At 38.8% G+C, this 19,522-nt stretch overlaps 1 protein-coding gene across 1 annotated transcript; it reads left to right on the forward strand.

Annotated features, from left to right (window-relative positions):
* Positions 1 to 5,120: 5,120 nt before the first annotated feature.
* Positions 5,121 to 8,355, forward strand: LOC309688137 (extracellular calcium-sensing receptor-like; the record flags this gene model as incomplete). Its single annotated transcript, XM_082503611.1, has 7 exons — positions 5,121 to 5,381; positions 5,484 to 5,773; positions 5,932 to 6,227; positions 6,546 to 6,754; positions 6,904 to 7,125; positions 7,217 to 7,340; positions 7,451 to 8,355. The coding sequence occupies 7 exons, from the start codon at positions 5,121 to 5,123 to the stop codon at positions 8,353 to 8,355; spliced, it is 2,307 nt and encodes a 768-aa protein (XP_082359737.1).
* Between the last annotated feature and the right edge of the window lie 11,167 nt (positions 8,356 to 19,522).

A 19,522-nucleotide genomic window follows, 5' to 3' on the forward strand; every position in this document is an offset into this window, starting at 1 on the left:
GTGAATGACCTGCAGAGAGCTGGGACCAAAGTAACAAAGGTCACCATCAGTAACACACTACAACGGCAGGGAATCAAATCCCACAGTGCCAGACGTGTTCCGCTGCTGAAGCCAGTGCATGTCCAGGCCCGTCTGAAGTTTGCCAGAGAGCACATGGATGATACAGCAGAGGATTGGGAGAATGTCATGTGGTCAGATGAAACCAAAGTAGAACTTTTTGGTATAAACTCAACTCGTCGTGTTTGGAGGAAGAAGAATACTGAGTTGCATCCCAAGAACACCATACCTGCTGTGAAGCATGGGGGTGGAAACATCATGCTATGGGGCTGTTTTTCTGCCAAGGGGACAGGACGACTGATCCGTGTTAAGGACAGAATGAATGGGGCCATGTATCGTGAGATTTTGAGCCAAAACCTCCTTCCATCAGTGAGAACTTTGAAGATGAAACGAGGCTGGGTCTTCCAACATGACAATGATCCAAAACACACCGCCCGGGCAACAAAGGAGTGGCTCCGTAAGAAGCATTTGAAAGTCCTGGAGTGGCCTAGCCAGTCTCCAGACCTCAACCCCATAGAAAATCTGTGGCGGGAGTTGAAAGTCCGTGTTGCTCGGCGACAGCCCCAAAACATCACTGCTCTCGAGAAGATCTGCATGGAGGAATGGGCCAAAATACCAGCTACTGTGTGTGCAAACCTGGTAAAGACCTATAGTAAACGTTTGACCTCTGTTATTGCCAACAAAGGTTATGTTACAAAGTATTGAGTTGTATTTTTGTTATTGACCAAATAGTTATTTTCCACCCTGAGTTACGAATAAATTCTTTACAAATCCTACCATGTGGATTCATGGATTTTTTTTCACATTCTGTCTCTCACAGTTGAAGTGTACCTCTGGTGCAAATTACTGACCTCTGTCATCATTTTAGGTGGGGGAACTTGCACAATTGGTGGCTGACTAAATACTTTTTTGCCCCACTGTATGATGGTTCTTTAAAGAACCATGAAGACATCTGAAGAACCATTTAAGAACCATAATTTTTCTGAGTGTAGAGTAGTAGTAGTATTAAAACACTCAATTCAATGGAAGAGGTGATCATCACTTTTATATGTTCAAGTGCATGTGTGGAGAATATAATAAGGCCTTGAGGCAATGAGATGTAAAACACAATATTTATGAGTGTTTTAAGTTGTAAACTGGTCAGATTTGAACATGACAGGAAGGCTAGACACGCCATGGCAAAAAGACGGACAAAAGTAATGAAGGCACAATAAAGGAAGTAATACTAAATACAAGACACAAAATGTAAAAGACCACATAACCCCCCCCCCCCCCAAAAAAAAAAACAAAAAACAAAAAAAAATAATAATAATAGAGATGCATTAACAAAGACTTGACAAGATACAAGAGGATAGGAAGGCTAGACTTAAACCCAAGGAATTCAAAATATGGACAAGAAACACTAAAAGAAAATCAGATTACAATGGTAGCGAAAACAAAACCCTAAACACAGAAGATTTACAATAATGGGGAAAAATCAGCAAGGAACAAAAGTAACCAATAAACAAACTAGTGCAAAACCCAAAACTCTGGGTCAAAGACCCAGGGCCATGGCCTGGGTCTTTAAAGCCTTTAAATTTCCAGCATTATGGTCCAGTCAGTCATATCATACACTAATCTATTTATAGCAGCTGTCAATTGGAATTCTCATATCCCATCCCATGTTCATAAATTCTTGTTCTATGTCATCATCATATAGTTTTAAACATAAAAAAACAGTAAAAAAAAATTAAATAATCTTTTTAATGTGTTTATTACCATTTTTTGGAGCGAAGACTTTTTTTTTCTTTTCTTTTCTTCTGACCCTGTGTTTGGAAATGTGTAGCCAATTAGATTATGGCATGAAAATCTCAAAATATACACTTAAAACCAAATCAAGGAAAACAAAATATTTTTTTTAAAATCTCGAGAACACAATAGAAGAATATTTAGAAAATTTTGACACGTCTCTGGAGCTGCATCAGATATAGGGTTTTTTGGCTTTAGATTTGACTTTACTATCATCAGTATAATCAAATCAAACCCATCTATACTGCTATACATGATCTGTCCATTCTCATAGACATGCTCTGTGTCCATTTTTTAACCCATGTTTCGAAAATGCAACTATATATCAATAAATGTCCGCTCTTAAAATTTACTTATTAGATTTTTTTTTGTCTCGTCTCGTTAATTACTCCCAACTGTGTCCCCCACCTGTGTGTAATCTTCCTGTGTTTCTCTGAGTGTATTTAAGTCTTCTGTCATTGTAGTTGCTTGTCCGTCTGTGTATCCACCATGTCTCACTCGTGTGTTTTCCCTGCTGTCAACCATCGTCTGCCTCAGCTTGCTCTCATTCTTGTTCAGGTTCGTGTCCAGTAGTTAGTTTGTTCCCAGTATAGTTTAGTCCTTCCTCCGTTTGCCATTTGTCCATTTTTATTTTGTGTTTAACCCTTTAAGACCTACCATAGAACCAAGTCCGCCAGAGCTTATATTATATTTTTACATGCTGTGGAGCCATTTTTGGGAGCATTTCAAGTTGCTATACATCAATACAACCATTATAGCCCAGATTTTAATAATATGTATTCATTAAGTGCATAGTAATTACATAAATTGCAAAAAAGTGCAATAAACTACAAAAAAATTGAAAATCGTTTTTGCTTTTTTAACATATATTTGTAGTTAGAGAAATTTAAGAGGCGTATCCCTCAAAACTGTAAATACAAAAAAGTTGCACAAAATAGTTTCCCACCACAGGAAATTTATTTTGAGTGTCTTCATAGTTTTATTTTTGAAATACACCAATTTTTATACACTGCAGGAAAAACGAAAATAAATATTATACTGCAAATTTGCAAAAAAGCAGCATATGCATCAAAATAAACTATTTCCAGCAGTGCAATATGAGTCCTAAGCATCCCAGAAACGACACAGAAAGTCATAAAGTCAAAGATAACTTTTAAAAAGACGGGTATAGGCCCTGAGGCCCTGATAGTAAAAAAGACTACATTTCCGCGAAAATGACGTCACTTCCGGTTTCGGGGAGGTAATGGCGGAAATGCAAAAGTTCGCGCTGACGTCTATTCCAACGTAGGAAGTGTTATGACCAGCTGATTGGATCGGTAAAGCGTGTTTCTGGAATATTATGTTTTTGTTCCTGCAAGCGCTTTTTATGCAGTTTTTGCAAAGCTTTATGTGGAAGGAAACCGTGACCTAGGACAAGCTGATGGCATAAGATGTAAGTACAACTCCTCCGGTTTCATATGCAAAAAAATTTTTTGCGCTAGCTTACGTGGTTGCAGTGCTACTGGGATTTAAAAATAGTTACGCAAAACAGAGCGTGCCCACTCCGATCAGCTGTAAAGGGTTAATAAACCACCTTCACACCTTTACAAGTGCCTGCATTTGGATCCTCCTTTATCAATTAATCAATCAATCAATCAATCAATCAATCAATCAAAGCTTTATTCGCTACATGCAGGTTGCCCTGCAGTGAAATGGGACCCCCGACCTTACACACACAACACAGACATTACATGGGGATACAAGTCGGAGATCGGTAGCGTTACAGAAAAAACACTGAAATATACACTACAGTGGGTAAGTACAAGAGGAAATTACTTCCACACGGCTCATCTCACTCGCCGTGACAGTCACAGGTTAAGTGAAACTAAACACAATGACAAAGAAGACAAGACTCCTTCAAAATAAACGAGGAAACATGGAGATATAGACATGACAACACAAGTTTGACAGACTAGACTAGACAAGAAACCAAACACAAAAACCAAGGAGACAGATGATAAATGATGGCTAACCTAAAGCTCAGCTTAACCCTAAATACGAATAAAACATGAACTAATAATCACAAACCTAACATAAGAAACTCAATAATAGAGAAATAAATTCAAAATGCTGGCACTGCATGTGAGAGACCCAGCCAATGACAATTGTGAATATAAATTACATAGCAGTGAACTTTAAATTGAACTTAGAGCCAAGTTTTAGAATGATATATTTCCTGAATATTTTTTTAAATATTTGTAGTGAAACAATAAATCATAGAATATCTTATTGTTAAAATCAATCAATTAGATGTGTATCTAAATTTAAATTAGAAAAGATATTCAAATTGGGTAATGGTTCACAAGAGGAAAACAGAGATATGATCATATTGCTATATCCATAGTTCATAGAACATATAGACTTAATTAAAGGCTACTAGGTAAGGGCGTGATCTTTTGAAAAGTTATACCAAAACTAGTGGGTGTGATAAGCTATAAAAATGAGTGAGAACACAAGCTTGCTATATAGAAACACCTGACATCAAGCAGGGATGGAGAAAGCGGTGGCTTTCATTGGTCTGGTATTGGCTGTATGTTTGTTTCACCTGAACTCAGCTGCTGCCTTGGGTGTTTCTCTAAATGATTTGTATCAGAGGACTCCACTTACAGGGGCTCTAGCTGGTACTGTGGTTTCATCTGTGAATTGTAAGCCGCAGGGTAGCACTCGTCTACCTGTATTCTCAATGGATGGAGACTTCACTATTGGTGGTATTTTTTCTATTCACAACTATGTGCACACAGTTAACAATAACTACACCACCATGCCTGAGCCAGTAAGATGCAGTGGGAGGTCAGTAAGAGAGAGAAATTGGTGCTAAAAGGATGCTGCATTGCTTTTGTACTGGGCTGAAAATTCTTTGCTTTTATTTTAGTATATGTAAAAATACTGAGTAATCCATAGACATTCTGCTTATTGTTTTAAAAACTGAAATTATATAGTGTGTTAAGCAATTGCTTTATAAATGTGTTACTTAATATTTTTATATAAAAAATAATTTGACTTCCTCTTTGTATTTTACATTAGTTTCTCATAATAAATGGCTCAGGGTTACCCTGTCATGCCTTTAATCAAAAGATATATTACAGTGATCATCTGACCATAGTCCAAAAAAGCCTGTTTGTTAGGGTGATTTCTTGAAATTTAACCTGATCTAAGTTTTTGTAGGCTAAATTCTAACAGTAACATAATTGTGTGTCTCCAGCATGGAATCTCGAGAGCTGCGATTCTCACGTGCAATGATCTTTGCCATTGAACAGATTAACAACAGCACAGACCTGCTACCTGGAATCAAACTCGGGTATCAGATCTATGATTCATGTGCATCTGTGCTTGTGGCGGTGCATGTGGCATTTCAGTTTTTGAATAGCTTGGACCCTGTGTTTTACATTGGCAATAATTGCTCCCAATCTGGTATGGTGATGGCTGTTGTTGGTGAGTCTGGGTCTACACCATCCATCAGCTTGTCACGAGTCATCAGTTCCTTTAAGGTTCCTCAGGTAAATATTTGAATTTCTGGAAACTTTAGATTGGAAATATGGATGTGAATTATTTTTGATTGTGCTGTCATTGAAAGAGTTTTGTTTCCTCTTTTGCTTTAGGTTAGCCACTTTGCCACATGTGCATGCTTGTCTGACAAGCAGCAGTACCCGAATTTTTTCAGAACAATTCCCAGTGATAAGTTCCAAGCTGGTGCACTAGCCAAGATGGTAAAACACTTTGGCTGGACTTGGATAGGTGCTGTTCGATCAGATTCGGATTATGGAAATAATGGCATGGCATCTTTTCTACAAGCAGCACAGAAAGAGGGGATCTGTGTGGAATACTCTGTATCTTTCTATCGGACTCACCCACATAGCAGGATCCAGAGAGTAGCAGATGTTATTCGCAGGTTTCCACATTAATATTAACTGTGTGGAGATTAGTTTACATTCTTATAAATAAATGTTTTGTGGTGACATATTCCACAGTAAGTTATTGAGATTGATACTTTGCATTTTACACAGTTAAAAACAAAAAAGCTTCTAATGTGTTATGTTGTCTCTCAAGGTCTACAGCTATGGTTATTGTGGCATTTGCAGCTATAGGGGATATGGCAATCCTGTTGGAGGAGCTTTCACATAATCCTTCCCCACCGCGCCAGTGGATAGGCAGTGAGGCATGGGTAACCAGCCCAGAATTAATGAGGTACAGTTTCTGTGCTGGGGCCATTGGATTTGGGATTCAGAAGTCTTTAATCCCAGGTCTCAGAGATTTCCTGCTAAATCTGTCTCCCTCTCAAGTAGCAGCATCTGCATTGCTTACAGAGTTCTGGGAGGATGCATTCAACTGCACACTGAAAAAAAGTAATAAAGTGTTCTTAGTTTTAAAATTACTCTGACAAACTCATGGTGTTATAAAGTCTGCTGCTGCTTCATGAGCAAATCCATTTCCACAAAATAATGAAATATGAATTTGAAAAAGGATGCATCAGTGAAAATAATCTCACTTGATATAAAGACTTTTAGGTCAAGTTCAAGTATTTTAGTTCCAATGTTTTTTTTAACCCTTTGTCAAATCTGATTGTGAATGTTAAGATAATTGGTTAAATGCATCAGAGAGAAGGCATCTAATATTTTTCATTCAATGGTGAAATCATCTGCCCTGTCTTTCTGTATCTGTAGGTGCTGCTGCTACAAAGAATAACGTGTGTGATGGAAAAGAAGACATACTGAATCTCCAAAGCCCATATACTGACACGTCTCAGCTTAGAATTACTAACATGGTGTACAAGGCCGTGTATGCAATAGCACATGCCATTCATAATGCAGTGTGTCAGAGAAAAAACGTCACATCTCAGTGTGACAAACTGACCAGGTTAGAGTCCAAACAGGTCAGTCAAAAATCAGTTCCGGTGACTTCATTACCCATAGTAAAATGCTAATGTAAATTAATTATTAATAGTAAAAGTAAAAATTATTACAGAGTATTGTTTTCTTTTTTCCCTCTCCCCTCTCATCCTGTCTTAACTGATCCTTTCAGGTTTTAAATCAGCTGAAAACAGTGCATTTTTCTCAAAACGGGAATGACATGTCATTTAATGATAATGGGGATCCTGTAGCAATTTATGAGCTGGTTAACTGGCAAAAAAGTAAAAGTGGAGATGTTAAAATGGTATCTGTAGGGCTGTATGATGCATCACTGCCAGTGGGCCAAGAGTTCCGGATCAATAGAAACATAACCTGGATGGAGGGTACCACAAAAGTAATGACAATCTGAATGAAACTTTAAAGAATGGAATTATTACAGCTCTGTAATAATTACATCTATTCTGCTGTTTTTATGTCTTTTACAGGTGCCGGTGTCAGTGTGCAGTGCCAGTTGTCCTCCAGGAACTCGTAAAATGCTGCAGAAAGGAAAACCCATCTGCTGCTATGATTGTATACCATGTCCTGAGGGCGAGATTAGTAATACTACAGGTAGAAAAGAATTATTTCCATATTTCCTAAAATGCCTTTATGGCAAATGTCTGTAACACTGAATATTTTGCAAGAAGCCCTCTCTGATTTTCTTTATTCTTTCCATTTAGATTCTTCTGATTGTTTACCATGTCACAAAGAGTTCTGGCCTAATGCAAAGAGAGACACTTGTATCCCTAAGCCTGTAGAATTTCTTTCATTTCAAGACATCCTAGGGATTATCCTGGCTACATTTTCAGTTCTTGGTGCTTGTCTGGCCATCATAACTGGGGCTGTATTCTTTTATCACAGGACATCTCCAATTGTCAGGGCCAACAACTCTGAGCTGAGCTTCCTGCTGCTCATCTCACTGACTCTGTGTTTCTTATGTTCATTAACTTTCATTGGAGCACCATCTGATTGGTCCTGCATGCTGCGTCACACTGCGTTTGGCATCACCTTTGTACTCTGTATCTCCTGCGTACTTGGGAAAACTATAGTGGTTTTAATGGCTTTTAAAGCTACACTTCCAGGTAGCAATGTGATGAAATGGTTTGGTCCTCCACAACAAAGAATGACTGTTGTGTCTTTCACCTTTATTCAAGTTTTAATATGTACTATTTGGTTGGTACTTAGCCCTCCATTCCCAATTAAAAATCTAACCACATACAAGGAGAAAATCATACTGGAATGCGATTTAGGCTCCCCTGTTGGCTTCTGGGCTGTTCTCGGCTACATAGGCCTACTTGCCTCCTTTTGTTTTGTTTTAGCTGTCTTAGCCCGCAAATTACCTGATAATTTCAATGAAGCCAAATTCATCACTTTCAGCATGCTGATATTCTGTGCAGTGTGGATCACCTTTATCCCAGCATATGTCAGCTCTCCTGGGAAATTCACTGTAGTTGTGGAGATTTTTGCCATTCTGGCCTCTAGCTTTGGACTAATAATGTGTATATTTGCTCCCAAGTGTTTTATCATTTTGTTTAAGCCTGAGAAGAACACCAAGAAAAATTTGATGAACAAAAACCAATCATAGTATATCCTTGTTTCAAAAATGGTTACTATTGCAAGCAGACATTTCACAGTTTACATAATAGTACATAATAAAATTCTTTAGTTTTAGTTGTTATTTAAATTAAATAATTATAATTCTTTCTGTGAATAATTTCTTAATATACATATAATGTTATTCAATTATACATTATTTATACCTGTATTTCTTAATGTAAAAATAATTATTCCAAAGTTAAGAATCTAAATAAATTCATGATCCCATGTAAACATGATTTTGTCCAGAGTTTTTTCTCAGTGGTTAGATACCATTGCTTACAATATTTCCATTTGTATCAAAAGCTAAGGGAAAAATTACCAGCATAAATGTAATTTGAAATGAGTAAAGTTTGCCATGTTATATGTTTATGCTTGGAATTTAATTAAAATGAATTCATTGGTTGCCACTGGGAAACCCTGTGTTTGCATGTGGATGCTACTTTGAAATTTACCACACATCTAAATGTTGCACAAGCAAGCGCACGGCTGTAGCTTCCCAAAGCAAAGCAGTACCTACCACAAATTCACCTACCAGAAAATTGCATAGCAACATTTACAAAACAAAAGACTGCCATGGCATTAAACCAATCTCTAAATCAGTGTTCACTCAAGCACAGCATATAGTTAGGGTATTAACCAGGGTTTAAAATATAGTGAGTTCCAGAGGCAGAGGTATAGCTATGTTTGTTTAAGTGCTGGAGTACATTGGTCATGCACAAACCCAAAATGCATGTATATGTTGAAGTTATTTGTTTCTAAGGCTACTTAACCACAGTGGTAGGTGTACATATGTCATTTAAACATAAATGAGGAAAAGTGATCGAAAGTTAGACTGCGTTTGAATTTGTCACTGTGGTAAGGTCGAAGTACAGTTCAGTCCTCTGCTGTATAGATACAGAAAAGGGTTGGTTTATTTCAAAGTATTTCATATAAACATGAAATCTTTGTTACTGTTTATCTGTGCTGTGTGTCAAACAACAGAAACATTTTGTAGTACCATTATATAGCAAATACTGACCCATCACTGTTTGTTTGCTTTTGTTTGTTTGTTTCATTGTTTTTGGTTTGTTTCTTTGTTTGCATTCAATGAAATATGACAGGAATTTAATTGAAATGTGAACAAAAAAAGGGACATTTTTAACAAAAACAGGGAAATTGTTTTATGTCAAATAATACTTGTTTTAGATTTCTTAATTATTTTATAATTAAGAAATTATTTATTAGTATAAATTATTATACTAATAATTTAGTATAGAATAGAATAGAATAGTCCTTGTCCAACGGGGGAAGTTTGGTTGTAACATCACAAAAAACCACATCTAGAAACAGAATAGGACACAGAACATAGAACGAAAACACACAAAGTAAACATATTTACATCATGGACAATAGTTACCAAAACAGTACTGTACAGTTATTAAAATTAAAGTACAGATAAGTGGTAAACCCAGGTTGTAGTGTGCAAACAGAGTAGGATACTGAAAGATGTTTAAATAGTTAAGAATAATTAGAAAAGTACAGATTGTGTATTGTCCCTGTGCGTTAAAAAGTAGACATTTCACTTCCAATAAGTTAGTATATATAAACTGAGAAAAGTAATTTGCAAGTTCTAACAGTTGTAGTTGTTCGATTGATTAGTGCAAAGTACAGCGCTGATGTAAACATGTTTGTTGGGAGCAGTTTTGATTGTACAGTCTGACAGCTGCAGGGTGGAAGGACCTGTGGAAATGCTCCTTCATGCATTAACCCTTTAAAGCCGGTTGAAGCGGCACGCTCTGTTTTGCGGAACTATTTTTAAATCCTGGTAGAACCGGAACCACATAAGCTAGTGCAATAATTTTTTTTGCATATGAAACCAAATGAGTTGTACTTACATCTTATGCCATCAGCTTGTCCTAGTTCATGGTTTCCTTCCACATAAAGCTTTGCAAAAATTGCATAAAAAGCTCTTGCAGGAACAAAAACATAATATTCCAGAAACACACTTTGCTGATCCAATCAGCTGTTCGGAACACTTCCTACATTGAAATAGACATCAGTGTGAACTATCGCATGTCCGCCATTACCTCCCTGAAACCGGAGGTGACGTCATTTTTGTGGAAAATGTCGTTTTTTACTTGTAGGCCTTATAAGCCTTTACTGGTGTTTTTAAAAGTCATGTTTGATTTTATGCTTTTCTGAATAGTTTCTGGGATGCTTAGAACTCAAATTGCACTGCTGGAAATAGTTTATTTTTATGCCGATGCTGTTTTCTCTGCAAATTTACATTATAGGATTGTTTTTTCTGCAGTATATAAAAATTGGTGTATCTCAAAAATAAAACTATAAAGACACTCAAAATAAATTTCCTGTTGTTGTAAACTGTTTTTTGCAACTTTTTTGTATTTAAAGTTTTGAGGGATAAACCTCTTAAATTTCTGTAAGTAGAAACATATGTAGAAAAAAACAAAGACGATTTTCAAATTTTTTGTAGTTTATTGCACTTTTTTGCAATTTATGTAGTTACTATGGACTTAATGCATACATATTATTAAAATTTGGGCTATAATGGTTGTATAGCAACTTGAAATGCTCCCAAAAATGGCTCCACAGCATGTAAAAATATAAAGTAAGCTCTGGCGGACTTGGTTCTATGGTAGGTCTTAAAGGGTTAATGTCTGTATCTTGAAATCCCACAAGATCTTATGGGCGTGTCTCATTTGAATGCAGCACTACGGACAATACCTACCGTCACCATTACCATTACGTCACGGCAGCAGTGATCAATGAGTTATAAGTTGAACAGCTACAAGGAGCAGTACCCTCAATGGAGAAGGAGATTAGAGTCTAAGATCAAGGTAGCATGGAGAGAGGTTAGCCAGCTATTGGAGCTGCAGAAAGGTGCGACAAAGAAGGTGCCTAAGAAGTACAGCAAGCTGTCCAGGTATGGACAGCTTGCTTGTCCAGGTATGGACTTGGAAACTACCAAGCAAGACACCCCCTAGGGTGGTGGAAAATGACAATGCTAAGGGTCCTGTAAGAAGTCCTGTGGGACTTCCAGATACAGATGAACAAAATGGTGGTGACTAAGCAACTGGACGTAGAGGTGGTATACAAACAGAAGAAAACGGTCGTAGTGATAGATGTACCAGTTCTGAATGATACACAGCAAATCCAGCATGTCCAAATTAACACTGTTGGATTTGATTTCAACACTATTAAAGTGTCTATATGGGTCCACACCAGAGAGTGTTAATTTAACTCTTTTTGGAGAGTTGGTACGTTAACTCTGATTTAGTGTTAAACACCAAATCTGTCTGGAGTTGATAATTTAACACTTGGTGTTAAGAGTTTATATATTAACTCTCAAAGAGTATTTTAGTTTAACTACGTAAGAGTTATCTTCTAATTCATTCTAAAAAGCGGGAATTTTACTGTTCTGAACTTCTAGAAATTTCTTTTGGAAATGAACATTTACTAAAAAGATGCAATGGTTTTTGAAAAACATTTATTCTGAACTGTGCACCACAATTTCAAAACATTTTCTGAAAGATGTAACAGTGTACATGTTCTCACTTTCATTAGAATTTTGTTTATCAAAAGGTCTGACATGGTAAATGCAAATAACAGCATTCTCATCACTTATTTCTTCAATACAATATCCATGTCCTTCATTCATCCCTTTGTGGAACTTCAACGCACTTCTGCTCTCCCCCATATTCCATCTTCACAAGCATATCCTGTGCGGAGATTGAATAAAAATTAGTTGACACTAATTAATGGCACAAATAATCCAGTAAACAATTGCAGCACAGTAAAAAAAAAAAAGGAATCCTTTTTGAGCCATTACTTGTGTAAAGTATTTTCCCAAAAGACAAAGACACAGGCAACAGGTAATACTGAACTAAATGTAAAACCTCAACCTTTTTAATTTTTACCTAAACCGTGTGCACAAAACTCTGGAGGGATCTATGCTAATGTAGAACCCAGTCAGGACGCCTGCTACTGCTGTTTGCTCGTGTTTTTTTTTTTTTATGGGAGATCATTTTCAGGCTTCAAGTAGCACCATTATACCAACATTTCACATTCTACACATTGTTTTAGGTGTATTTGACCAAAAGTTTGACTGAAAATTCACATGCAAGCTTTTTTTCAAGGCTGTGGTATTTGCCCGCAAACAATACCTTTCAGCTAGCTAAAACAGAATATTATGCTATCAGCGAGCAACATGGCTAATGCCTTTCACACAGCTTTGTCTCAACTCCAAACAGCCACAGAAGTAAAAGCTCATAATAATAATTGAAACAATCTTTGAAAAAATGACTTACCAAGCATGGCAAACAACTCAAATATGTAGAGCAAAATGTTCTGAAACGGCTTCACTTCAGCTTCGATTGGAGCCGTGCTGGGGCCGGAGTCTGTGAATTTACTCTGTTGGTGTCATAGCCCCTGTAGGAGTTCAGAGTTAAGAGGTCAAGAGTTAATGTTTCCATTGTAACACCTCCAGATTTGACATAGAAGCACTCATTTTTAACACTCTATTTTAACTACTATCATTTTACACCTCAGAGTTACATTAAAAGAATGTGACTCTGCTTAGAGTAAAATTAACTCTACTTTTGCAAGAAGACTATTAACACCAAAACATTTAACACTTTTGAATTTGCTGTGTAGCAACATCAGGAAGAAGCAGCACAAGAAGCTTGAGAAGACAGAAGTCCTAAACACAAACTTAGCAACGGAGCATATGTTGTACAGTGTAGCAAGGAATGCTCAGCCCTCTACATTAAATGCATGGCACAACATAGAAGAGCCACGTCAACAGGACAAGACTGGGATGTCATCTGCATCTTAAAGACAAAGGTCACTCTTTCGAGGATGCCAATCTTCACATTTTGGACAGAGAAGACAGATGGTTTGAAAGAGGAGTGAAAGAAGCCATCTATGTCTACTGTAAACGACTATCTTTGAACAGAGGCAGTGGTTTACGGCATGCACTGTTTGCCATCTTTAATCCATTTTCGAGATTCCCTCCCAGACGCCTTAACGTCCTTTGGACATCAGGAAATCACATGGTAGGGTGGGGCTAGGTTTCACAGTGGGTTCACCCGAAACCTTGGCTGATTGTGATCCACACCCATTTTCACACCTTGGCTCATGTGATTATGTAGAGGATCAACATGGGGTTCATGTCCATCTTTGGGGACACTCCCATAGGGCACGTCCCCTTAGACCTGAAGAAGCTTCTTGGATGAGAAGTGAAATGTCTTAAAGCAACTTAAAGAAGTCCAGACGCTTTTCTTTCCAAGCTCCTAGACTACAATGACCTGGACAGAGAACCTTCACAGACATACTAACATATTTGGGGGTTTGATGGGGGACATGGTTTTGTTCACTTTACTATAACCAGAACTGAGACTATAGCCAGGATCACATTAAATTAATATTAAATGTATATTGTATCATCGAGAATTTAAAACATGTTTTTTTTTGCATATTACAAACAAAGAAATGAACTTTATTTTGTTCATAGGGTTAATTATTAGAGTTGCCAACCGTTCCGTAAAAAACGGAATCGTCTCGTATTCAGAGAAAATATTACGCGTTTCGTATTGAGGTGAAAAGGAACACAGTTTGTCCCGGACTTCAGCTACAATAAAAAAGACACAAAGCTGGAGTTATTCTGTGTCTTTGCTGCACAGCTGCCTCTTCTTCTCTCATTCTCTCCCCTCCCTCTCCTGTTTCTACTTTAATCATGAAACTGATCAATGATCAGCTGATCGGCTTTTCTCTCTTGTTTATTTATCGCCCACTTTGCGCCAGAAAGAGGAAACCAGCGGATGTTGCGGTAAATAACAGCAGCACGTTTAAGCTTGATCAGCTGTTGTTAGAATTTATTTAATATTAATTTCTAGTATCAGCTGATGTTTGCTGGAGCCACAGCTGTAAACCTGCTGGTCATGATATCGGTTTGAATATGTGGTGAGTGGGAAACATGAAGATGAAACCAGGAGATGTCCTTACTGAATCATCAGAGCTGTGATGGAGAAAGAGGTTTACCTTTTAGGTGACATGAATGAGTTGAAGAGAAGGTATGAACTGTTTCTGAGAGACAAATAATAATAATAATAATAATAATAAATTTTATTTATGAGCGCCTTTCAAGTCACCCAAGGACACTTTACAATAGGATAAAACAATTAGTAAAACAATGGCAGAATAAGAACAATAAAATAAAGCACAAGATAAAATGAACAAACAGTGTATTCACAGTGAATATGCAGATTTGAACAGATGAGTTTTGAGTTGGGATTTAAACTGGGGGAGAGAACCAATATTTCTTATTTCAGGGGGCAGAGAATTCCACAGCCTGGGAGCAGAGCAGCTGAAAGCTCTGCTTCCCATGGTGGTGAGGCGGAAGGGAGGTACAGTAAGCTGGACAGAAGAAGAAGAACGAAGTGAACGGGCAGAACAAGTGGTGGTTAACAGGTCAGAAAGGTAAGAAGGAGCGAGGTTATGAAGGGCCTTGAAGGTGAGCAGAAGAAGTTTGAAAATTATCCGGAATTTCACAGGGAGCCAGTGAAGTTCCTGAAGAACAGGGGTGATGTGCTGGTAGGAGGGGGTTCTGGTGATAATGCGAGCAGCAGAGTTCTGAACCAGTTGAAGCTTATGGAGGGATTTTTGGGGGAGACCATGCAGAAGAGAATTGCAGTAGTCAATACGGGAGGTAACAAGACTATGTACAAGAATGGACGTAGACTGGGTGGAAAGAGAAGGAAGCAATCTGTTAATGTTACGTAGATGGAAGTAGGCAGAACGGGTGAGGTTATTGATGTGTGATTTATAAGAAAGTGTACTGTCTAGGATGACACCAAGGCTCTTAACCTGAGGAGAAGGGAGAACGTGGAGTTATCAATGGTGAGTGAGAAATGGTTTGCCTTCAAAAGGTTGGATTTGGTGCCAATAAGGAGGATCTCAGTTTTATCCTCATTGAGCTTTAGAAAATTAGAGGTAAACCAGGATTTTAACTCGGATAGACATTCTGTAAGGGAAGAAGGTGGGAGGGAGGAATCAGGTTTGCAAGAGAGATATAACTGGGTGTCATCAGCAAAACAGTGAAACTGAAGATCAAATTTGCGGAAGATGGTACCTAGAGGGAGGATGTATATTATAAAGAGAAGAGGGCCTAAAACTGAGCCTTGGGGTACACCAGAGGTGACAGGGAATAGACGAGAGCGGAATGATCTTAGTTGAATAAACTGGGAACGGTCGAGGAGATATGATTGAAACCAGGCGAGGGGTGTGTCAGAGATGCCGAGAGAGGAAAGTCTGCTTAGAAGGACAGAGTGAGAAATGGTGTCAAAGGCTGAGCTCAGATCTAAAAGGACGAGAATGGTGAGAAGACCAGAGTCAGCTCCGATTAAGAGATCGTTAGTGACTTTAAGTAGAGCAGTTTCGGTACTGTGACATGAGCGAAAACCAGATTGAAATCTCTCATAGATGTTATTATTAACCAGGTGTAAATGTAGTTGAGCTGCAACCACTTTTTCGAGTATCTTAGAAATGAAGGGTAGATTGGAAATCGGACGGAGGTTGTTAAAGTTGTTAGGATCTAAAGAAGGTTTTTTCAGTATAGGAGTGACTAGAGCAGTCTTCAATAAGGAGGGAACGATACCGGTGGTGAGAGAAGAGTGAATGATAGCACAGATGAGTGGGAGTAAAGAAGAGAGGCAGGATTTCACAAGCCCCGTGGGCATGGGGTCAAGATGACATGTGGCAGGTTTTGATTTACATATTAACTCGGAAATATCAGATAAATCAGGAAGATGAAAAGTGGAAAACGGCTCAAAAAGGAGAAAAGGTTCTGGAGAGGGCGTAGACACAACATTTGATCTGAGTTGCTGGTGGATGTTATCGATTGTCGTAGTCCAGAACAGCATCAAGGAGTTGCATGTTTCAGAGGAATAGAAGTGCGGTGGTAAAGCATTGGGGGGTTGAATTAGTTTGTTGAAAACTGAAAACAGAGTCCTAGCATTACCCTCATAAGAACTGATAATACCAGAGTAGAAGCTTTGTTTGGCCTTGTTAATGGAGTCTTTATACTGAAGTACATGGTATTTATAGATTTCTGAATCAACAGTTAAAGCAGATTTCTTATATTGACGCTCTAGCTGCCGAGCTTTGGCCTTCAGAGCTCGAAGGTCAGAGGTAAACCAGGGAGCAGAGCGAGTGAAGGAAACAGAGTGGGTTTTTACAGGAGCCAGAGAATCAAGGACAGTGCGTAGACAATTATTATAATATAACAACAAATCATCAGGAGTAGAATAGAAGTCCGGAATCTGAACATTGTCCAAACTGGTAGTGAGAATGTCCATATCAATGTTCTTGATGTTGCGGAACGAGATGAGACGGGTTGGCTTGGTAGAAGAGCAGCAGAGAGTGAGGTTAAATGAAAGGAGGAAGTGGTCAGTTATGGGGATTTCAGTAGCAGAAAGATTCGAGGGAGTAAGACCAGAACAGCAGACCAAGTCCAGGGTGTGTCCTTTAGAGTGAGTGGGGAAGTCGATAAATTGTTTAAATTCAGAGCCTTCGAGACAGGAGGAAAAGTCTCTGGTGAGCAGAAGGTCATTATTGTCCATGTGAATGTTGAAATCTCCCACCAAGATCACATTTGGGGAGAGAGATGAAAGATGGGTTAGTAAATTAGCAAAGTCACTGAGAAAGACAGGGTTAGGTTTGGGGGGGCGGTATACAGTAGCTATGATAGTGGGAATGGGTCCAGTCAGCTCACATGCAAGGACCTCTAGAGAACTAAAGGTATCAACATTAACCGGCAGGACTTTCAAGTGCTGGCGAAAAAGGATCGCGAGACCACCCCCACGACCTGAGCAGCGGGGTTTAGAAAAGTAAACAAACCCCAGAGGAGCAGATTCGTTTAGCTGAGAAAAGTCATCAGGTTGTTGCCAGGTTTCAGTTAAGCAGAAAAAGTCAAACTTACGGTCAGATAGGAGGTCTTGGATGAGAGGTCCCTTACTTGTCAATGAACGAATGTTTAGAAGACCGAAGTTGAGTGGAGTATCTTGAGTATCTTCTTTTTTGCTAATCGCGGTGGGCGCCCTGGGCAGGTGGGTTAGAGATCGATGGTTGACAGCCCGATCAGGGTTCCTGCGAGGGCGGCGAGTAGCAGACCAGAACGATTTAGTTCCATTGGAGTTATGGAAAATCCTGCGGGACCCGCGATGGATGTATCTCTGGCGAGGCTGGAAAGTGATGCCCGGGTGGTAGTGAAGCTCTGCCGGCGACGGGAGCGATAGCTGCCCGCGAAGGCGCAGGAGCTCAGCGGCTGTATAGCAGAGCAGTCCAGCCGTAGGATGGTAGACGAGCGTCAGGAGAATCCAAAATAGTGCCGACCAGCTCAGGAACATCTTGGTCCGCATCTTCGATTGTGTGGAGGAAAAGGAGCCGAGCCGGCCGGAGCAACGAACAGGTAGGCTAAAATAGCTCAAACAGTTAAGCTAGTGCCACTCACTGAGAAGAAGACGTGAGAACACATTCAGCTGAAATAACAGAAGTTGAGGACAAGCGTTGCAATTCAATCCCAGGCAGAGATCGATCTGGTCCTGAGTGTGAATGTCCCTGTTCATTCAAATCTGAATCCAAATAATCCAATTAATCCAAATAAATCCAAATAATCGAAAAATGAACCGGTGAGTAGCGGCAGCCAGACGCGCCAGCGTTCACTCAAGCCGGAAGTTAGTCCAAATAACACCAGGATCCTTTTCTAAGTAACTGACAGCTGGTAACTGTGCAGGGGTGGGTCTAGCAAAGTGTTGCCAGGGGTCCATGTACGGAATTAAAAGGGAAAGGGGGGCACAAGGAAATACTTTCTTATTCTCATTTAAAATGTCTCACTTTTAAAAAAATAATTATCCGAGTCTTACAACAAACAATTGATAGATTGATACATATATACCATCAGAACAGTGTACATCACTGTCACATCACTGTACATCACAGTGTTTATTTTCATTCAAAGGCTTTATGATTTTCCCTATAATGGTCTAGTCAAAATGCCCGGGATGATTTTTTTTGTCCCAGTCCAGCTCTGTATGCAGCTCATCTGCAGTCTGGTGTTACCTACATCTTCCTATTCAGAAGGCAGAATTTCCGAGTTCTGAGTACAATCGAAAGCACCACGACTGCAGTTTTTGTGTTGGATGTAAAAAGCAGGCTAGGATAGAATCAGGCGTGGGATTTCTCTCGTGGAAATGTGCACATTATTTTTTCCTTTCTATTGGTAGGTGGCACAGTGCACTTGTGGCAAGTAAGCAAACTAGAAGACTGGCAATCTTGCTGGGTATCCAGTTACGGAAGCAACACATTAACAAGAGAATTCTGAGTAAAACCAAAGTTACTTCCCCTAGTAACTAGTTACTCTGAAAGTAACGAGTAACTTGAAGTAACTGAGTTACTTTTGATAGAAGTAACTAGTAATGTAACTAAGTTACTAATTTAAAGAAACTTACCCAACACTGGATATGACCAGTAGAAATTATTTATGCATAGATCATAGAACATAAAGATTTAATCAAAGGCATCTCGGTAATGGGCATGTCCTCTTTAGGGGTAGAACAAAAGACTTTTGTCTTAAGACTTATAAAAACCAGTGTAAACACACTTACACCCATATACAGACACCTGACATCAAGCAGGGATGGAGATAGCAGCTCATTTTGTTAGTTTGATTATGACTTTTTGTTTGTTTCACCTGACCACAGCTCTTGCCTTGGGTGTGTCCTTAGATCCTTTCAATCAAAAGATTACACTTATAGATGATCAGGTTGATACTGCGGATTCACCTGTAAAATGCAAGCTGCAGAATAGCACTCGTCCACCTGCATTCTCAATGGATGGAGACTACATTATTGGTGGTATTTTTTCCATTCACTCCTACATTCACACAGTTGACAGTAACTACACCACCATGCCCGAGCCAGTAAGATGCAAAGGGAGGTCAGTAAGAGAGAGAAGTATGTTGTTTCTGTGTGAGGAAAAAAAATACTCTAACGTTATGCTCAAGATCTATTAGTGCCTATTTTCTACTGATTTTCCATAACTGTGCGCTGAAAATAATTTCTAATGTAACCTTTGATTAAAAAAATTACAATGAATAA

This window comes from Aulonocara stuartgranti (genome assembly GCF_965226115.1).
Source record: "Aulonocara stuartgranti genome assembly, chromosome: 14".
Classification (NCBI taxonomy): domain Eukaryota; kingdom Metazoa; phylum Chordata; class Actinopteri; order Cichliformes; family Cichlidae; genus Aulonocara; species Aulonocara stuartgranti.